At 30.3% G+C, this 21,846-nt stretch overlaps 2 protein-coding genes across 10 annotated transcripts in view; both read right to left on the bottom strand.

The window, feature by feature from the left end:
• Window positions 1-21,846, bottom strand: part of LOC123275544 (lachesin-like) — a 68,233-nt gene that overhangs the window by 15,097 nt on the left and 31,290 nt on the right. For 8 of the 9 annotated variants that reach the window (XM_044743714.1, XM_044718385.1, XM_044743712.1 and 5 more), the window contains one exon: window positions 9,772-9,855. The exons of the other annotated variant lie outside the window; for it this stretch is intronic. In XM_044743714.1, coding sequence (XP_044599649.1) covers window positions 9,772-9,855 — 84 coding nt within the window. The remainder of the gene's footprint in view (window positions 1-9,771; window positions 9,856-21,846) is intronic. 9 annotated transcript variants of the gene reach the window in all.
• LOC123258404 lies at window positions 20,322-20,961 on the bottom strand. The gene is made up of 2 exons (XM_044718390.1): window positions 20,816-20,961; window positions 20,322-20,697 (listed from the first exon to the last, which is right to left on the bottom strand). Exons 1-2 carry the CDS (start codon window positions 20,865-20,867, stop codon window positions 20,384-20,386), a joined length of 366 nt encoding a protein of 121 aa, XP_044574325.1. The 5' UTR covers window positions 20,868-20,961; the 3' UTR covers window positions 20,322-20,383.

The following is a 21,846-nucleotide window of genomic DNA, read 5'->3' as shown; positions in this document are numbered from 1 at the left end:
GAATTAATTTTTAGTTTTTATTCAAAAATATTTGATCGAATCAGTTGAAATTAAGAAAAAAAATTACATGAAATTTTAATACTAAAAATTATGTTCCATCTATAGATAGATAAAAATTTAATTCGTAAAAAAAATTTTTAAAAATGTTATTGCTATAGTTAGAATTAAAATTTATTTTTAGCTTCCTGCTTTGAAAATTAATAATTAAATTTTCAAAAGTAGGAAGTGATAGATTTCGATCCGATTTTGAGAATGCGAATTTTCATCAGTTCTTCACGTTTTGAGGACTTAAGAATCCGTTGCAACTACTTCCGGCTGGACGTTCGGAAGTGTGTGTGTGTGTGTAAATAAAATTTTTTCATACGATAACTTTAGAATAAATCAACCGATCGAGGTGAACAATACGGCTTTCGAAAGTGTTCTTTGAGATTTCGAGCTGATTACATTTTGAAGTCAATCGGTCGAGCCGTTTCAAAGATATTTGAAAATTAAAAACCAACAAAAACAAAAAGCAAAATAAAATTTGTTTTATGCCGTAAGATGGACGGCGGAGTTCATAAGAAGGTCCACCTTAAACAAGCATGGAATGTGTTATCCATACATGCTTCAGAAAAATAACTCATTGTAGAAGTTTGCTTTTCATGGAAATAATTTTAATTGAGTGCATAAAATAGATTTTTCAAGTTTTTTCTAAATAACTTTCAAAATATTTGATTAATCAACTCCAATCTTCAAAGACACTTTTTTAACTTAAAAAACTGCATCGAATGCCGCCGAGAGAATTTTTTAAAATTAATTTTCCATAAATTGATTCACATATTTCAGCTTTTATACTGAGGAAAATGAATTTTTTTATAATAAACGTAATATTAAACTTTGACAAAAAATTCGATTCATATAAAAATATTTAATTTAATATAATTATCTTCGTTCTATATGGAAGCCAGTTCAGTTTCGTTTTTGCGTGTATGTGAATAAATACACTATCGTAAATTGATTTTGTTTATGTAAAATTTTATTTTCTACAAATTTATCTGTCTATATAATATATATGTAGGGTGCTTCATTTGAAACGACTATTTTTTTTTCTTACTCCATTGACGAAATATTGTTCTTTACATAGAAAAAAAAACTCTCACCAAAGAATAGTTCTTAATTTCAATTTTAAGTACTCGCTGGATGAATTTGAAGTTTTCTCATTTAAGTAACCCGTTAAAATAATTTCTTTTGCTTAAATTATCTATAGCATAGCGACATTTCATTATGTTCATTTGACCATGGGCGGAAGTTGTAGAGGGATCCTTCCTTTTTAAAAGCTCTGATAGATTATTTCCAATTTATGAGCTATCTCGCCAGTAAAAAATTATATATTCGATTTTTGCTCAAAAGTCGTGGTTTTTTTATTTTTTCTCGTAAACTATTGATCTGACACCAAAATTGCAAAGGAACTTTTTTGTAAAGAATTTAATTTACTGAGGAAAATGAATTTTTCTATAATAAACGTAATATTAAACTTTGACAAAAAATTCGATTCATATAAAAATATTTAATTTAATATAAATATCTTTTTTCTATATGGAAGCCAGTTCAGTTTCGTTTTTGCGTGTATGTGAATAAATACACTATCGTAAATTGATTTTGTTTATGTAAAATTTTATTTTCTACAAATTTATCTATCTATATAATATATATGTAGGGTGCTTCATTTGAGACGACTATTTTTTTTCTCACTCCATTGACGAAATATTGTTCTTTACATAGAAAAAAAAATTCTCACCAAAGGATAGTTCTTAATTTCAATTTTAAGTACTCGCTGGATGAATTTGAAGTTTTCTCATTTAAGTAACCCGTTAAAATCATTTCTTTTGCTTAAATTATCTATAGCATAGCGACATTTCATGATGTTCATTTGACCATGGGCGGAAGTTGTAGAGGGATCCTTCCTCTTTAAAAGCTCTGCACTGATAGAAGGATTTTTTGTATTAAATAATATTTGTTAATAGTTAACAAATCATTTATTAGAGACCACTTTTTAGTATTAAATAAATATTTCTTAGTATTTAAAATGATTTGTTTGTATTTAATAAATCTGATATTCATTTATTAAATATTAATAAATCTTTTTAAATACTAAGAAATATTTGTTAAGGACTAACAAATGGCTTCTAATAAATGATTTGTTAAATATTAGCAAATCTTTTTAACTATAAACAAATCCTTCTATCAGTGTGATAGCTTATTTCCAATTTATGAGCTATCTCGCCAGTAAAAAATTGTATATTCGATTTTTGCTCAAAAGTCGTGGTTTTTTTATTTTTTCTCGTAAACTATTGATCTGACACCAAAATTGCAAAGGACCTTTTTTGTAAAAAATTTAATTTTCTATAAGATAGATTGATAGCTGAACCCTTTCAATGAATTGCCTCTGAGATAAATTTAATTAATTACAAGAAAACAATAAATGACACTATTTTATCGTAATTTTTATACTTTTTAATAAAACAACAGTTGATAAAAAAAATTATAACATTGTATATTTTTATAATCAACCATTGTGATATCGTTTTAATGCCTAAATTTTTAAAATTTTGAATCATCTTACAAATATTCTAATAAATATAGTTGTTACATAGAATATATCCAAAATATATAGTCATACATAACTCCGGCACACAAAAAAAAAGTGGTATGTACTTTGGACCGGACCTACCTATTGAAATGAATATTGACCCACTGAATCCGAATTTCAAGTCTGTTTGACCCGGTCACCCTCCAATTTTGAGCATAATGCAAAAAACCCCAAAAAATTGCAAAAAACTGCACACAGCGATGAAAAATGTTGTGGACTCGGATCAAGTATGGTTCTTGTGTATTTCAATTTACTGAATCTAAATCTGATCATTAATTAGCCCAGTGCCACGTTAAAGTTTTAAAATTTTAAAAATCTCAAAAAACCAAAAAAATCAGAAAAATTGCAGTTACAAATATGAAAAAACAATCTATAAAACATGATTAAATACTTTTCTAGTATTTTTTCACGCATGAAATACAAGAGATAATAAGAAACGGAAGAAAAATTTACTGCGTAGATCATTTGAGAACAAAAGAGTTCGATACCAATGAAGTTTGAAATTCGAGAAAATCGTACTCTTTATTCTAGTTATACGTCATTTTTTATATATATTTTGTTGGTTTTTTGAGATTTTTTTTAATTTTAAAACGTTAACGGGGCAAGAAAACTTCAGATTCAAATTCAGTGGAACAAAATACATGAAAATCATACTCAATGTGAGTCGAAAACAATTTTTATCTCAATAACTTCAATTTTTCATGATTTATTGAAATTTTTTTGGGTTTTTCATTTTTTTTTTTTTTTTTTTTGCATATTTGGTCGGCTCACCAGACTAATTAACATTCAGATTTAGTTTCAGTAAATTGGGATATATAAAAATCATACTTGATTCGGGTCCAGAAGAATTTTTTCATTGCTGTGACTGCAGTTTATTGCAATTTTTTGGGGTTTTTTGCATTATGCTCAAAATTGGAGGGTGACCGGGTCAAACAGACTTGAAATTCGGATTTAGTGGATCAATATTCATTTCAATAGGTAAGTCCGGTCCAAAGTACATACCACTTTTTTTTTGTGAGCTGGAGTTATGTATGACTATATATTTTGGATATATTCTATGTAACAACTATATTTATTAAAATATTTGTAAGATGATTCAAAATTTTAAAAATTTAGGCATTATAACGATATTACAATGTGATGATAAAAATATACAATGTTATAATTTTTTTTATCAACTGTTGTTTTATTAAAAAGTATAAAAATTACGATAAAATAGTGTCATTTATTGTTTTCTTGTAATTAATTAAATTTATCTCAGAGGCAATTCATTGAAAGGGTTCAGCTATCAATCTGTCTTGTAGAAAATTAAATTCCTTACAAAAAAAGGTCCTTTGCAATTTTGGTGTCAGATCAATAGTTTACGAGAAAAAATAAAAAAAACCACAACTTTTGAGCAAAAATCGAATATACAATTTTTTACTGGCGAGATAGCTCATAAATTGGAAGTAAGCTATCAGAGCTTTTAAAGAGGAAGGATCCCTCTATAACTTCCGCCCATGGTCAAATGAACATCATGAAATGTCGCTATGCTATAGATAATTTAACCAAAAGAAATGATTTTAACGGGTTACTTAAATGAGAAAACTTCAAATTCATCCAGCGAGTACTTAAAATTGAAATTAAGAACTATTCTTTGGTGAGAATTTTTTTTTCTATGTAAAGAACAATATTTCGTCAATGGAGTGAGAAAAAAAAATAGTCGTCTCAAATGAAGCACCCTTATATATATATATATATATATATATATATATAATATATATATATATATATATATATATATATATATATAAATATAAGAGATTTCCACCTATGTTTTACTCATTACAATATCTCTGGAACCCTAAGGCGGAGAGACTTGACATTTGGTAGGAATATTCCCTTCGCCGAGTAAAGGTCAGCTAAGAAAGGATTTTACGAAATTCCACACGCAAGGGGTATTGCGGGGGCGTTAACAATGAAAAATTCCCGTTTTTAAACTATAGCTTCTACAGGCTCAAAATTTGGTAGGAATCTTTTATATGTGATGTAGAAATTATCTAAAAGAGAATTTTATGACAATCCACCTCTAACAAGGATTTCGGGAGTGAGTGTTAACAAAAAAAAATTTCGATTTCCAAAATATAGCCTCTACAGACTCTAAATTTTTTAGGAGTCTTTTATTTGTCATGTAGAGATCATCTCAAAACAGATTTTCATAAATTCTACTTCCGATAGGGATTGCGGGGGTGAGTGAGAATCTAAAATTACAATTTCCAAACTGTAATTTCTACAGACTCTAAATTTGGTAGGAACCTTCGTGTATGATGTTAAGTTCAACTAAGAATAGATTTTATCATATTCCAACTCCATAAGGGATTGCGGTGATGTTAACAATGAAAAATTCTCATTTTCAGATGAGACAATAGTTTCTATGGACTCGAAGTTTTGAAGGAATCTTTTATTTATATAAATGTAGAATTCATCTCGAACAGGATCTTATGAAATCCCACCCCCATATTGGAGTGCATAAGTGTTAATTGACAGAACCTGGTTGTGTCAGAGTGGTGAGTAGAAAAGAAAAAAATGTTTATTAAATAATGTCTACTAAATTTGAATATCATTTACTAAATATTTCCTTACGACAATCGTCTCTTTGGCAGCGAGGAAAAAGTCATTGTAATGTTTCGAAAACTCAACATTATGTGTGGTCATTCAGTCAACGAACTAAGAATTTTACATACATGTTATTTTTGCTGATCACATAACCGATGAATTGTTCTTATTTCGGGATCGCGGGTATGTAACAGATTAAATTGAATGGATTTTCTAAACACTTGATATGTGGAAAAGAAATTTGTCTACTTACTTTAATAGAATTCGTAAAAAATATGTACAATTAATTTTCTATAAAAAATTGATGTCACTGATAAAATTTTAATTAACAAAAAAATTCGTTGCACTTAAAGCTAGGCAGATTTAAACGTTAGTTATGAGACCTGCAATTATTTTAACTAAAACTTTCAATGCTCATTTCAAAATTTTTTTCTTCGTGTCAATTATTATTCAATTTTGTTATAAATCTACGGGAATGTTATTAGTGATTGCACATTGAAAGTTACAATTAATATTAGCGAAAATTGAAAGTTATTATTGAATGTTATTAGTGATTGCACACTGAAAGTTACAATTAATATTAGAAAAAAAAAATTCTTGAACCAAAAAAATAATTTGGAAGAGTTTCATTGTCTTGGATAAGACGAAAAATTCTTGAATCAAATTAAAATTTAATCAAACCAAAAAAATTTCTTAGTTTAAGAATTTTTCCTCTCAAATCAAAAAGATGAAATTCCTCAAAATTATTTACTTGATTCAAGTTAATTTTTGTTTCTGTGTATCAACTTCAACAGTAGTTCTTATTACTTCGTACAAAGTTAAGTTAATTAAATACTTGATTATTTCATTTTTAATATTTGCCGGTCTCGACTAATATAGAGAATAATAGGTAGGGAGCCGGTGAGAATTTAGGTATGCGATCTGCTCATTGCTGCTGATTACACAGAATGAAGTTTACTTCGGTACGATACTAGTAAAGTACTTCATAAATCTAGATAGCTCTGTGTTTGTGAAAGGTCGAATTTCTAAATTACAAAAACAAAAGAGCTCTTGTAAACAATGTGTTTATGTCTGCAAATTGTAACACGTAAACTTCAAATGAATTTTAAGTCACTCATACAAGTTGCAGACATTGGAATTTTTTTTTTTTTATTATTTAGAATTTCTTAATCGTAAAAAAAAATAATCAATTAAATGATGTGCTCATCCATATATTTTTTTCTATGTCATCGTTATGATGGTTAATAACTATAAATGAATAACTATAAATGAAGTGCAGACATTTTTGATGCTGGGTTTTCAATTTAACGCTAAGAAAGTCGAAGATTTGAAATTTAGTTTTCACTAGATCTGTACGTCTGTACGTCGGTAAGTCTGTACGTCGGTATGTGTGTGTGTGGGGGGGGGGTATGTATGTGTGGATGTATGTAAACCTCTCATAACTTTTGAACGGTTTGACCGATTTTATCGCGGTTGGTGCCATTCGAAAGGGTATGACTGAACTTAGATTTTGAATATAATTTGGACTGATTCGGACCAGTAGATTTTGAGAAATCTCAAAAAAACTACGAAAAAAAATTTTTTCAAATGTTTTTTTGAAATAACTTTTAAACGGCTTTACCGATCGATTCCAAAACTAATCAGCTCTTAACATTAAAAAACCACATCGATCGCCACAAAGTCGGTCAAAATCGGTTGATTTGTTCGTGAGTTATCGTTGAAGAAAGAAAACCGAAAAAAGTATTTATTCGGAATTACTCCAAAGTTCCTAGTTCGATCAAATTCAACTTGAAGATTATTTGTGAGACTTAAAAAATTGCGTCGAACACCGCTAACCGCGTAAAAATCGGTTCATTCATTCAAAAGTTAGTGGAGTTTAAAAATTAAAAAAATAGTGTTTTATTAAGCTTCTATCAGACTTTTGAGCTCGAAGAGCTTAAAAACATAGAAAAGCTATCTCTTCGAGCTCGGAGAGCTCAAAATAACATATAAATTGTATTTTTGAGCTCAAAGAACTCAAAAACGTAATAAATGCAATTTTGAGCGCTCAAGTATAGAATGAGCGGGGATGGCTTTTTGGGTCGACCGTTTTCATAATTTTTTACTTTCCCGCTAAGAAAATTGAAAATTTTCAAAAATCGGGAAGTTCTTGGTTTTACCCCGTTTTTCGAAAATCGAGTTTTCAACGGATGTTGACGTTTTGAGGTCCTAGGAAGCCTCCCCGAATGTTTCCGCGGTGATGTCCGTATGTCTGTATGTGTGTGTGTGTGTATGTGTGTGTGTGTGTGTGTGTGTGTGTGTGTGTTTTTCCTTAGGGGGGGGAATCCTTTTTACGGATTCTAGGCATAGCTGTTTGGCCTGGATATGTGGCGACTCGACGCAGCGTCATACTAAAACTCGACGCTGACGGTCCTACCCACTAAACCTTAAACCCCTTTCTCTTCTATCCTCTGATCCCCCATGGTAACGCCGTAAGGCATTTCTTCGCGGGGGGAGGAATTAGCTGCCGCTCTTCCTTCTGGTGGCTAAGATGTTATTTCTTCCTTCTAGATGTGTGTGTGTGTGTGTGTATGTGTGTGTGTGTGTGTGTGTGTGTGTGTGTGTGTGTGTGTGTGTGTGTGTGTGTGTGTGTGTGTGTGTGTGTGTGTGTGTGTGTGTGTGGCGATCCAAAGAGTATCATTGCCATTAAATTTCGTGAGAATTTGAATCGATTCGGTTCGCTAGACTTTGAGAAATCTCAAAAATAAAATTTCCAAAAAATCGTTTTCTTAGAATAACTTCAAAATGGCTCCATCGATGACTTCCAAAAACTATTCCGCTCTCAAGTTTAAAAAACCACGTCGATTGCCACCAGTGTGTGCCTTTAGGGATGGCCTTTAGGGTCAACCGTTTTCCATATTTTTTTGAAAAAAACAAAACGACTTTTGATTGATTCATCTTTTAATCTTTCCGTTTTTCCTCTACTTCAACGTCTTCCATACAAGGGGGTTCAGCAAATTCAGTTCTTTCATCCATCCAACTTTATACTACAAGGTTACTATATACAGATCTAAATATGCCGCCACCACGCGGATAAAATATTAAGTTTTATCTGGCGGGATCAATTTCGAAATTTTTTACTCAGTAATATCTGCAACGTTACAATATAAACTGGAAACGTCTGGCTTATATATTTTTATATTTTTTAGGCATAAATTAACCAATTAGTCAAGTTGCAGATATGAACAAATAATTTAATTGAATTATTTTTCTTGCATTTTAAAAAATTGATAACTTTTAATTTCAAAAAAATTAAGGCTGCAGAAATTGATATTTATGATTTTAAAAATCAGAAGTAAATTATTATCAAAGTCTGCAAAATGAACACATCATTTGTTTACATTTGAGCAATTAATTTAAAAACAAAAATTGATAACTTATTGATGCAGAAATTAATATGTCTGGGACTTGTATATTTAAACTATAACTAGCCAACTGTACATTCTGCATTAACGGCAGACGTGAACAGATCATTTAAATCAGGTCTTTTTTTTTGTTATTTCATACTAATATCAATTAAAAAAACAGCGCAACTCAAACTGCAGAAATGAATTTTTCAGTTTGACTTACTGAAAAGTAACTAATTTATCACTTCTGCACGATGAGCCGATCATTTAAAAAAAAAGTGCCACTAGCTCTCTAACTATAATAACATGTAATAAATATAGATTGAATGCGTTGTCTGAAAATAGGAAAATTTAACTATATTATGAAATAATAGAGGTTACCATTGTCAATATTCACAAAGTACTTTCTCTCTGAGTTATATATAGTAAATGTTTCCACAGTTTCACCGAGAAAAAGTAATATTTTTATGAGGAAAATTTTTTTCATCGAGTTTTTTAACACAACCACGTATCTTCATCTTTGAAGGTTAACAGTTGCAACTGAAAAATAAATAATTAACTTTAAATGAATTAACAAAGAAATTGTAAAATATAAAAATTATTAGTGCAATATACGTTTAAGAAATTTCCATTAATTTTTTATAAAACATTTTCTACGTCATCTCAAAATTCGTCATTATTGAAATACGAGATTGCGTTAGAAAATTCTCGGCGTATCGAAGATAATTCTTGTGTCTAAAAATCAATAAATTTAAATAATTCAATTCAATAAATTACTAAACCAAGAAATTCTTGCTTGGATAATAATTTTCGGTCTCTCAGTGTATTGGTAGGTTATTTGTTATGAGAAATTTTGTTCAATGAAATAGATGAAAGTAAAAGAAACGACAGCAAAAAGTTACAAAAAATTGGAAAAAAAAAAAAAAAAAAAAAAACGTAAATTTAATAATTCGTAAAAACAAATTAAAGCAGAGAAGAAAATTAAACAATAATTAAAACGATTCAATCAAACGAGAAGTAGAAAATTACATAAAACATAATTTTATAATATAGTGAAATATAAGTGTATTTATACAAAAATCAGATTATTAATAACGAAGTGAAGTTATTTATTAAAATGTAAAAGTTTTATTAATTATGTTAGTTATTTTCTTTGATTACCTGACTACCTTCACTAACCATGACGTCCCCTGACGTCTCATTAGTCACAAAGTCCGGTGGTACCTCGATGGAGAGCATTCCAGTCTGCAAGAAAACGGTCGGAAACTGTGAAAATGTCTTAGCAAGTAAATTTTAATTGAAGTTACAACATCCTGAAACTCTAGTAAGACACGAGCAAGCTCTATAAGTGAGCATGAGCGCGAGTAGGATGGAAAATATAACTCCGACGAAGCCGTTGACGAAAGAAGATGGAGAAAATACCGTCAGTTGGAAATGGGAAAAGATCTCGTCTTCGTCTTCGTCTTGGGCTTCTCTTCGGTATAGCGCTATACTGACTACCGAGTTGCCTTTGAAATACGTGACATAAAGAAAAACTATGGAAATGGTTTCTCCTCCTATTCTATCCATAGCGTGCCGTGGCAGTGGCAGTGGCAGTGGCGCCCACCTAATAGAGAAAACTCACCCACATTGAAGTGAATGAATATCTCTCGCCTCCGCCTCAAAAAGCCTATACCGCTTCTACTCTATCTCCTTTACATTAAAGTCACTCCACACTATTCCTTTCTCCCTTTTCCTTCTCTTTCTAACCCAAGAGTATGTTTTTTTTATTCTTGTTTCACTTTTTTTATTCACCTTGTTCAGTCTGCTCAATTCCCTTTCATTGATAAAGTCCTTGGCTTTCGCCACGTAACTCTTTGGTCATTGTACATCTATCAGTCACCTTCTTAAGTACCACCGATGAATTTTAAAGAGACTTGTTATTTGAATCATAAAAAAAATATTTTATTTTCTATCCTGGCAAAAACTATTTTATTCATTTTTTGATATATAAGTTTATTGTAATTCTGCTTCTATTCATCATACAATCGCTATCGATTACTCTTGAACGTTAAAGCGTGAATTTTATTTCAAACTTAGGTGTATAAATTTTTATAAAAAAGCTGATTCTATCCAGCAAGTCTTCGAGTTTCGTATAATAAAAAATTCAGATTTTTAGGACTCTAGGAGAGGATAGCGTAGTAATTATAGGAATTGGAGCTACATTTGTAATATTTTCAGTTAAAATCATACAATTTTTAAATCATTTAGACGATTGAAAATTTGAAAATTTCATTCGAATTTAATTTGTTCGACTTTTTAGAAAATTAAAAATGAACTTAACTTTATATTTATGCGTGATAAAAACTCTCAAGGTACTGAACATAAAATTGAATGATTGTTTTAATCAATAAAAAGTTGGCAATTATCGAAAGTTGGTAGCTTATCATTCTCATAAAATAATTTTCTGACATGGCCATATCAGGCTATCTATGAAAATCATAAAATAATTTCTCAATTTTTTATTTTTTATAGAAATTTACACGGAGAGAAATTTATAGGAACCTTTCCAAAAAATTATGGGAATGGTTCCTATAATAAAATGATCATTATAGGCATCAATCCTATACTCATTATAGGAACCATACCCATAGTTTATTGGAAACGTTCCTATACAATAATGGAATAGCTTCAATATATTATGGGAATGGTTCCTATAATATTATTGGAATGGTTTCTATACTATTAAAGGAATGGTTCCTATAATATTATGGGAATGACGCACATAATAATAGAAAAAAGTTTATTTTCTTAATAATGAAGCAATCACTTCAAAAATATAAAGTAATTATTATATATTTTTTTGCTAATAAATTTTTTTTTGTAAATAAAAATTGATCTTTCACTAGAGCGAAAAAATTCCTTTTTCATAATTTTTATTCACGTGTGTACTTGATCTTAAATTGTTCATTCCAGCTCAATTATTATTGTGTTAAATAATATTGAAAAATATTGTAGCAATTCTAAAGTTTCTCAAATAAAAGGGATATTTTCTCACTATACAATTAGAGGAGGAAAATAGATATAGAAATTCATTATTTATTTTTACAATTTCATTTTATTTTTAAAGCAAATTATTTATTTACAATACCATACGTTGAGCCGTGAAAACATGTGAAAATTTGGAATTTCAAAACCATTGAAAATTTTATTTTGTTTAAGAAATTTTTTTTTTTTCTAGTAGAAATTTTTTTTTTTCTTTAATTAATTTTATTTTAATTTACAAGCATGTATACCATTAAAGATTAAAAAACTATCAACTGCTACAACTGATTAATTTAATAATAATAATAATAAATATTATTACTGATAACTTTTTTGTCAATTTATATATTATAAAAAAATAATCATTCAATCAAAAAAAAAAATAAATTCAGTTAAAAATAATTAATTAAATACCACAGTTGTGTGAAAAAAAATTACTCCAATATTATTAGGCATCATTCCTATAATATTATGGAAACTATTCCTATATATTATGGGAACCATTCCTATATATTATGGGAATCATTCCGATATTACAGTTATAATTATCGGTATCGTTCCTATAATTATAGGAACGATTCTCATAATTATAGTAACCATTCCCATAATTTAAGTATTCGCTCCTAAAATGGAATAGGAAAATATTTCATTAAAATTATAGGAATGATTCGAAAATTAAGGTAAATTTTTTTTTTTGTGAAAAATAATTTTCGAATTTCTTTGTTTGTCGTTTTTTTTTTATTCGAATTTACTGATGAGCCGAGGCAAGTTAAGTGCAAAACAAAAAAAAATCAATTTTTAATTTTTCTGAAAATTGCAGCACGATAATGGATAAAATCTTATTCCTTTAATTTTTTCAAAATTTTGATTACTCGGGGCGAAAAAACTACTGAATGGATCGATCTGAAAATTTACAGGGTTCTTAGTGGTACATTGAGGTGTAAAAATTCTTACAATGTCTAGCTTCCCCGTTGATATTTGTTAAGATACAGTCGATCAACCAAAATAAGGGAAAAAGTCACTTTTTTCAACTTTTGTTAAAGCGGTACCGTACACCGATAAGATTTTTTTTTCTGAAATTTTGTTATGGGATTTCATTGGGAATTTCTTCCAGTTTGTAAAACTGTCCTTTTTTTGCTGTGCGATTATTGGTTGCAGAGATATTGATGGTTAAAGACATAAACGTCCTTTTTCGTCTAATCTCGGATATCTCCGCAACAAATGGTCGTATCAAGCTAAATAAAAAATGCAATTAAAGCTAAATAAATAGACTATCTGTTCCATAAGGTCGCTTTGTCTGAAAAAATTTTTCGGAGCCCATAGAGTGAAAAAAAAAATTCAAAAATTTGGAAATTTTTTTTTTCGCTCTATTTCTTCGAATCATGTTAAAACCGTAATTCCTAAAAAATTTTGACCTCAAGATCTAAAAACTAGAGTCTCAGAGCTTCAAAATCCATTTTTTATTTTTGCGATACGATCATTTTTCGCTGAAATACAGCCCGTCAAAAATTTAAAAAAAATTTGCGTTTTTTTTCTATTCCCTTTATTTTTGTGAGTAGTGTATATGAAGCAACATCAGAAAATTTTTTCGCAGATTCTTAGTTCTGAAAAACATTTCAATAAAACTAAAAAATAAAAAATTGAAAAATTTGTCACAGAAATAAAGTATTTTCCCTTAGCAAAGGATTAGAGTAGCAGAAAAATGTTTATTATTAAAAGTTGTTTAAAAAAGTCTAAAGTAGTACAGCTGTCGTATTACGCATGTAATTATACGAAAGTCATGTCGTCGAGAAGGTCACAAAGTGAATGAAGGAGAATGAGGGAGTGAGGAGGACAAAGAGGCAGACGCAAGCAGTGAACTTCAATCATTATAACTAAGTTGTCTTGTTGGCTCTATCTTGTCTCCTGGTTTCTCACACAGGAGGTGGCTGGTTGTACTCTTGAAATACCGCTGTAATAAGTGAACACGCCACGGCATCTTGGCTAGGAGCCTTGAAATATTGAGAGTTAGGGCGCTCAAAAATTCTCGAGAGACATCAAGCTAAATTATTTTACCTCGCGCTTTATTTTCCTCAACATCCTAGATACAACATCTGACATCTCTCACAGAACACACAGTCACACAGTCCTTTATTATATATGCACATCCCCTGTGTTGGTGGCACACTTGAAAATGTACAACACATGTACCACCGGCAAAGTCGTAAAGTCACTTAACTTTATTTCTCTATTTACCAACGGGTTCAACTAATACGAGCGAGCGTTTATGAAAATTGAATTTACCAGAAAGAATTCGATAGTAATATGTGCAAACAAGTGTACTTTATGCTGCTGCTGAAGACGAGGGCGTTGTTACAGCAACCACCGCGTAACGAGGGTGTCAAGGATTAACTTGTACTACGCCTATTTTCAGTAGTGAAACTTGTCGAGCTGCTTTATGCCGAGTCGAGTAAGAGAGTAAAGTCCACGCACTTCTCCATCACTAACTCGAGTGGTTACCTCTAACTTTTGCTAACTCTGTTACCTCTTTAAGAGGTTCGTTAGTTTTTAAATATATATTATTTATTAATAAACTCTGCTGACTAACTTTTCCAACATTTACTCTTTCACTTACATTTAATTCTTCGGTTCTTAATTTTAATCAATTAAAATGCAGTCTTCGTCTCTTTCGAACATTTTATAGTCTATAAAACTAATAAATCCTTTATAAAGTAAGGTAAAAGCCCCAATATATGATCATGTACCAGTATATGAGCACTCCATGTATTTGTATACCTATATTTGTGAATATAGATATACAAATACATGGAGTGATCATATACTGGTACGTGATCATCTATTGGGGCTTTTACCTTAATATTCTGAATTGCCGGTGTTAGATCTGAAAAGATGATTTTCTTGAGTATTTACTTGAAATTTATGATCAAGAGGATTTATTAAGCTAATAATACAAGTTATAAATTATTAATAGACCGATTTCATCGAATAATTGAATCCTCTACTTAGAAAAAGAACCTCTGATTTCTTGACATCGTGATATCACGTTTATCTTCGATCTATGTCTCAAACTATTGAGATTAAGTGCCACAAAATCATTGAAATCTCTAATCCGCTTAACTTTTAGGTCACTGATTTTATTAATTCGAAGAATTTATTTATATTAATTCGTTCGAGCAGATCAGGCGCATACGTAGAAATAATTTAGATAATTTAAAAAGTAATTTCAGAAAACATCAAAAGGAATACGAATTTATAATTTTATAACTTTAATTATGGAGTTGGAAAAAATGACTGGAAGTTGATTCTCGTGAAAAAATTCTCCGACATAGCCGGATATCATTGTTGATAAGTGAATGATGTCCTGATATGAAAATTGGCCATATTAGGCCTCATAATGTCACATAAGCTTATATACAGAGTGTCCCAGAAGTAACAGACGCCATTGTAGCATCTGATAAACAAAATAATTTTGAGACGAAAAGTCCTTAGCCATTTTTTAATCAGACGCATAGATAATTAATTATTAATTAAAATAACGTCCTTTTATGTGTTAGAGAGAGAGCACTAGTGTCAAGTCAAGTGCGTTCCAACGAAGATGCTTGCACGTGTGAATGTGTAAGTAAATATGTGTGACTACGTTAGCTATAGAAACTAGTTAGTCATATAGTTAGTTGTGTCTTTGTTTGGCACATACTTTACTGGACACTAGCGCTCTCTCTCTAACAAATAAAGAGACGTTATTTTTAATTAATAATTAATTATCTATGCGGTTAATTGAAAAATGGCTAAGGACTTTTCGTCTCAGAATTATTTTTTTCATCAGATGCTACAATGGCGTCCGTGACTTTTGGGACACCCTGTATAGTTTTTCTACGAAAGATAGCATTAAAAATCTCCGACAGAGGGTGTTTAGTTATGTACCTTAGTTTTTTATAAGTTATGAAAAAATTGTACTGTACTCTTAAGTTTACTCATGTTTTTAAAATATTCGACAGACTTTAACAAAGACGTCATAAAACTTAAAATTCGGAAATTTATGACAGTCAAACTCAAGTAGTTGCCATTGTCAAATAATCCCTTTAATTACTTAGACTAACCTTCAACACAAACGGACAAATTTTACAACCCATCTGTTTATCAGATGGCGACCAGACTTTTCCAACTTAGCAATCTTCTCACACTTAGTTTAAACAAACCTTCTTTAAATAAATAATACTCTCTCCAGAATCCTTTCATTTAACAACAATTCCCCAACTCCAGTTATTTTCCACCAACCAAAAACGGAAATACCCTTCCCAAAATTGCACTCTCTGACTGACGATACTTTGACTAAAAATCGAACAAGACAGTTACTGATAAAACCTCTGACCACGCTCGCCGAGCGCCTTATATCTGACCTTTACCGACTTTTGTACCGATCAAATTAATGTAAAAGTATAGTCAGTTCTCAATTTAATAAATCAATACAAAAACGAAATATTTCTGATCTTTTTAATTAAAAATCACAAAATTCTTGTTAAATTATTACCAAAGTAATTTGCAAGAAAACAGAGGGCACATGATCGCGAAATTCTCTCCTTACAAGAGAGTGGAATTTTCTGGTATGAACTTCTAAAAGGACAATAGTATTTTTAGCCTCCTAAGGAATTTATTTGACATTGGTTTTTATAAAAACTATAGTTTAATCAACTACAAAACCAATTGCACGCCTCATAGCGCGAAGCGCGTGAGGTTGTGCTTTATACTCGACTCGTCAAGTTCAAGCAATTTTGTGATATTTAAATGCCTCTATCACAAGCATACTACACTTATACAATGATATAAGTAGATGTACACCGAAAAAACACTTGAATTAAACCATCTTTTAATTTCTATAATCATTTTAAGTTGCTATTTTGAAAAAAAAAACGTTATGAAAAAAATTTTACGTGGACGTCCGGATGTCACCCCATTTTGGATGTACCAACGATTACTCCCGAACAAATTGATATTTCAAGACCGGACCTTTTTTATTAGTTTAAGAATTCGATGAACTGGGTCCGTATTTCATATCAGTGGCCTAGTTTACGTATTTTTTTTTTATTGAATTTTTATTAAAATTCACTACGATACAATCGTACAAAGCCAAACGAACTTTTCTTATTTGTCACGTGAAAACTATGGCGCCACTTGATCAAGTTAGATTTTTTTAGACTGCGTGCGCATATGACAAGAAAAAAGGGCGCCGATGTTTAAAAAAAAAATAAAAAATACTCTGTAAGAAATTACTTAATTATAATTTTTTTTTTTTTTTAATCAATTACACAATTAATTGTTTTCTTAAAAAATGAATGAGCGTTATGAGGCGTGCACTTTTGGATTTTCCGAACTTTTTATGATTACTACGACATGGTAATTTACGTACACATTTCTAAAAAAAAAAAAAAAAAAAATAAACTATTTTTTCATTCTTATACAAAGCTTGATACAGCTGTAGTAGAAAATTTTTTCACGGCTAAATTAATAATCAAAGAAAAATTTTCTTTGAAGATATACCTATATTTTTTCATTTATAGACCATTGGATGAATGTATTCATTAGAAAAATATAACTTACAATTTAATGTATTTTTTGGAACATACATTAATCTCAACAAAAGATATATAGATAATAAACACCCGCATAAAAGTTAAATCTGATTCTGGGCTAGTTTGAGAAATAAAACGGTAGAAAGACTTGACGTTGAAATTAGAGTGGGTCGGCTAGTATTCTTGGCTTTTACGAAAACGAAAAGTAATTGGCCCATCGTAAAAGAAAAATTGAGATAGCATCCTACTTGAGAAAATGATGAAAAGCGATACTTCTGTAAATCTTACCGGGTAACTATCAACTATTAAATGGTCATCCGATAAAAAATAATATAATCAATTAGTGATTAAATAATAAAAATAACTATAATTTTATGTCATGCAAGAAAAAATTTACCAGATACAAAGCGCTACAGTTGTTACTTGTTAAGCATTTGTAGGTTGTAATCGATCGAACAGCTGTAACATTGCCAATTAGTTACTTTAAGGTGCTTGCAGTCGGCTTACGGCATTTGGTATCGGAAATGTAACGCCGCGAACGGTGTACCGCGTACGCAAGAGGACGTAAAGCTCCTAGTATGCTGGTATGCTGGAAGCAAAGTACAGTGAGAACGACACGTATAACGATAAGTAGAAAGAGAAAGATAATATAAAGACTTCAGTAGGAAGATAGGGAAGGAAAGGCGCTTAGCTACTACTGAAAATGTTGAAAAGTAGTAAACGGCTAAACGCGTCAGCCAGCCACCTGCGTCTCGCGACAAACTTTGGCCATTCCTTTCGCGGTTACTCGTCATTGTTTTATAATTCTGTGCTACGTATAAACCCATAGCGATAAATAAAACTGGAAATACTTATAAACTAAATAAACATCATTACCAAGTATTTTTCTTCACATAAATCTTCCTTTTATTATTGTTATTTTTTAAGTGTTACTTCAAAAAATAATTTAGTCTAAGGTTATGACATCACTATTGCTGTTGAAAAATAATTTATTGCTTCCCGTGAAAAATTTTTCTGATACACTGTAAAAAATCCGGAGTGAATCGGGAGTGAATTTCACTCCCATTTCACTCCCATCACTCGGAGTTCCGGAGTGAAGTAATTAATCACTTCGCGTAGGGAGTGAATCCGGAGTTTTTATTTGCGGAGTGATTTCAGAGTGATTTCGGAGTGATTTCGAATTTCACTCCGAAAAACATCCGCGTTCGGAGTTTTTAAAATAAATAAAATAAGGATGAATTTTCGTTCTACAAAAAAAATCTCAAAATTAATCTTTATATATATATATATATATATATATTTCTTCTGTGCGTGTGTTTGTCACTGAACTCCTCCTAAACGGCTGAACCGATTTTAATGAAATTTTTTGTGTCTTCCGGTGGATTCCAGAATGGTTTAGATTCACAATTCAGTCCACGAGAAAATGTTTATTTAATAGATTTTTTATTTATAAATTGTTGTTGACCTTGACTACTCACATGCACTTTTCATATATTTTATAAATATCATATATATAAGATATATGAAAAAATTCATGTGGGTACTCAAATGAAAAGTCTCGATGAGTATAAAATCATAATGGACTTATATTTATGAAAATGTTAATAATTAACGAATGATAATGTATTTTGTTAACTAATGATGTTTTGAAGGATATAAGCTCATCCCGATGTTACACTCATCGAGTTCTTTCATTTGAGTACCCACATAACATTTTTTATTTATTTTATATATATGGTATTTGTGAAATATATAAATATATAAAATATATCAAAAATGCATGTGGGTACTCAAATAAAAGCTCTTGATGAGTATAAAATCAGAATGGGCTTATATTTACGAAAATGTTAATTATTGAAGAATGCCCATTGCATATTGTTAACTAATGATGTTTTTAGCTATACAAGCTCATTCCTAAAATTTCTAAATTTAAGACGTGTGTACATGACAACGTCTGTCGGGTCCGCTAGTATATATATATATGGGTCATTCCACCAAATAAGAACATTTTTACGGGGCGACCCTCGCGGATTATGTTTAAAATTTATGGAGGTGTTCTCTATCATAAGACAAAAATTCCCTGAGAGTTTTAGCTCTTAATACGCAGCGGTCTTGAAGTTATGATTTTTTGAAATTTTGGAAAAAATTTTTTTTCAACTTTTTCGTCAATTTTTCTGATATGAAAAACATTTTTAAACAAAATCGACAAACATTGTATTTTGTAGGAAAAATTCTCGGCTTTTGAATGAAAATATTTATTTTTTCATAAACTCATCAGAAGACCCTTAAAAATCGAATTAAAGTGGAAAAATTGATTTTTTTCGGTGTGCAGCCCAAAATTCTTCAAATTTGAATTTTTTTTCTGAAAGCTGAGAGTTTTTTACACAAAATATAGCGTTTTGCCGATGTGCATATTTTTTGTTTCGTCACAACGTAATAACTAGTTTTAGTACAATTATAGAGAATGTCAAATACACAAGTACCTTCTAACATCAATTTTACATTTTGATGAATAGTACAAATACATACGACATGTGTAGTTCGATTTCCATCACAATCCTTCACAGATTTAAAATCTTTCATGCCCGCTAATTGTTTTGAGTTTTCTTCGCTTTCATAAAAATCAATGACAAGTTTTTTTACATCTAACTTAAGCAGCTGATTGCCTGGAACTTTTGTGGGATTCAAAGTATCAGTAGTCATTTCACCAGAGTCTAAATCAACATTCTCAGATTCACTGATATCATTTTTAAGATTCAGTACAATTTTTCGAGAACAGTTGAATTCAGATGCTATACGACTGACTTCCCAACTGTCTGGTAAAATTGAAAGCAGCTTCTTTTTTATTGATCTGTAAAGCAAACGATCGATCGTATTAATATTAAAAAATGAAGATATTTTAAAATTATCGATTGTTAATAAAATATACTTGTCACTTTCAGCGTTATATAATTTCTTCACTTTAGCTATCATGAAACAATGATCTTGATTAATCTTTCTGTAGGTAGATTCAGGTACTATTCCAAATTGTGATTGGAACTTATTCTCTAGGGCAGCATAGCTCTCATCAAGTTTTTTTACTCCATAATTTTTTTCAGAATATAACCTTACATTAAACGCATAGAAAAATAATTAAGTAAGCTTTCACTCAGTAAATGAAAAACTTAATCAATAGAAAATTTTTACCTGTCTTTTTCAATAAGAGGAATTTTCAAAAATCGCTCTAAAGAATGATCATTGTAATCACATAGATTGTCGCGAAAATTACTGACAGTTCGAGATAAACTGCTTCCTTGAGTACAAATTTCAGCTGATATACTCAGACTTTCAACACTAATTTGACTTGAAATAATTTCCTCTTCCTCTGATGCCGGCGGAATATATTCTTTGACACGGAGTCGACAACGCACACATAACATTGAAGTGTCATCTAAGTCAGGAAATTTCCAACGATCTTCGTCGGGAAATTTTCTTAAATCTTTAACTCCTTTTTTATCTATAAGTTTCGTTTAATTAGATGTCAAAAGTCAATATTAAACACAAGGCCATTAATTTAATTGGTTCTACGTAGAGGTTATATATAAGAGGTCAAGTGCACTGTATTAGTTACTTACGTGACTCATTGAATGGATTACAACAATTTACTGACCGTATACGTTTACTCATGGCGATGAAATATCAAAGTAACGCAATAATTATTACTTAAAAACTTGAGCAATTATATTTTTGTTAAGAACAAACGATACGAAAAGAAATCGCTCAAGAAAGAATCACAAAATGAAAGTAAATAGAGGGAGTTGTGAGCGCCATCTGCATGATAAGTGACGAAGTATAGACTCATCTTTTAAGCAGGTGGTTCAAAATTTCTGAGTACTATAATTTTAGTATTAAAGAGAAAATTATATTACTATTCTGAATTATATTACTGCATAGTGAATCTAACATTTAATTTAATTGTGACGAAACAAAAAATATGCACATCGGCAAAACGCTATATTTTGTGTAAAAAACTCTCAGCTTTCAGAAAAAAAATTCAAATTTGAAGAATTTTGGGCTGCACACCGAAAAAAATCAATTTTTCCACTTTAATTCGATTTTTAAGGATCTTCTGATGAGTTTATGAAAAAATAAATATTTTCATTCAAAAGCTGAGAATTTTTCCTACAAAATACAATGTTTGTCGACTTTGTTTAAAAATGTTTTTCATATCAGAAAAATTGACGAAAAAGTTGAAAAAAAGTTTTTTCCAAAATTTCAAAAAATCATAACTTCAAGACCGCTGCGTATTAAGAGCTAAAACTCTCAGGGAATTTTTGTCTTATGATAGAAAACACCTCCATAAATTTTAAACATAATCCGCGAGGGTCGCCCCGTAAAAATGTTCTTATTTGGTGGAATGACCCATATATATTAGGGTGTGCCAAAATGTAACTTCCGTGGAGAACCTTTTAAAATTGGAATTTTGAGTTCCACTTTTAACAGGGGCTGCGTTTGGGCATTTCCTGAGATATTTTGGTGTGAGACGATGTATTTGATTTTCATAGAATTTTTTAACAGAAGCTTAGTTTGGGCATTTCCGGTGAAAATTCAAAATTTGGCTGGAAGTACCCAATTAAATCTCCTGTTAAAAAATTCTATGAAAATC

Source organism: Cotesia glomerata, linkage group LG2 (assembly GCF_020080835.1).
Source record: "Cotesia glomerata isolate CgM1 linkage group LG2, MPM_Cglom_v2.3, whole genome shotgun sequence".
In the NCBI taxonomy this organism is placed as follows: Eukaryota; Metazoa; Arthropoda; class Insecta; order Hymenoptera; family Braconidae; genus Cotesia; species Cotesia glomerata.
This window is presented reverse-complemented; position numbering and strand designations above follow the sequence as displayed.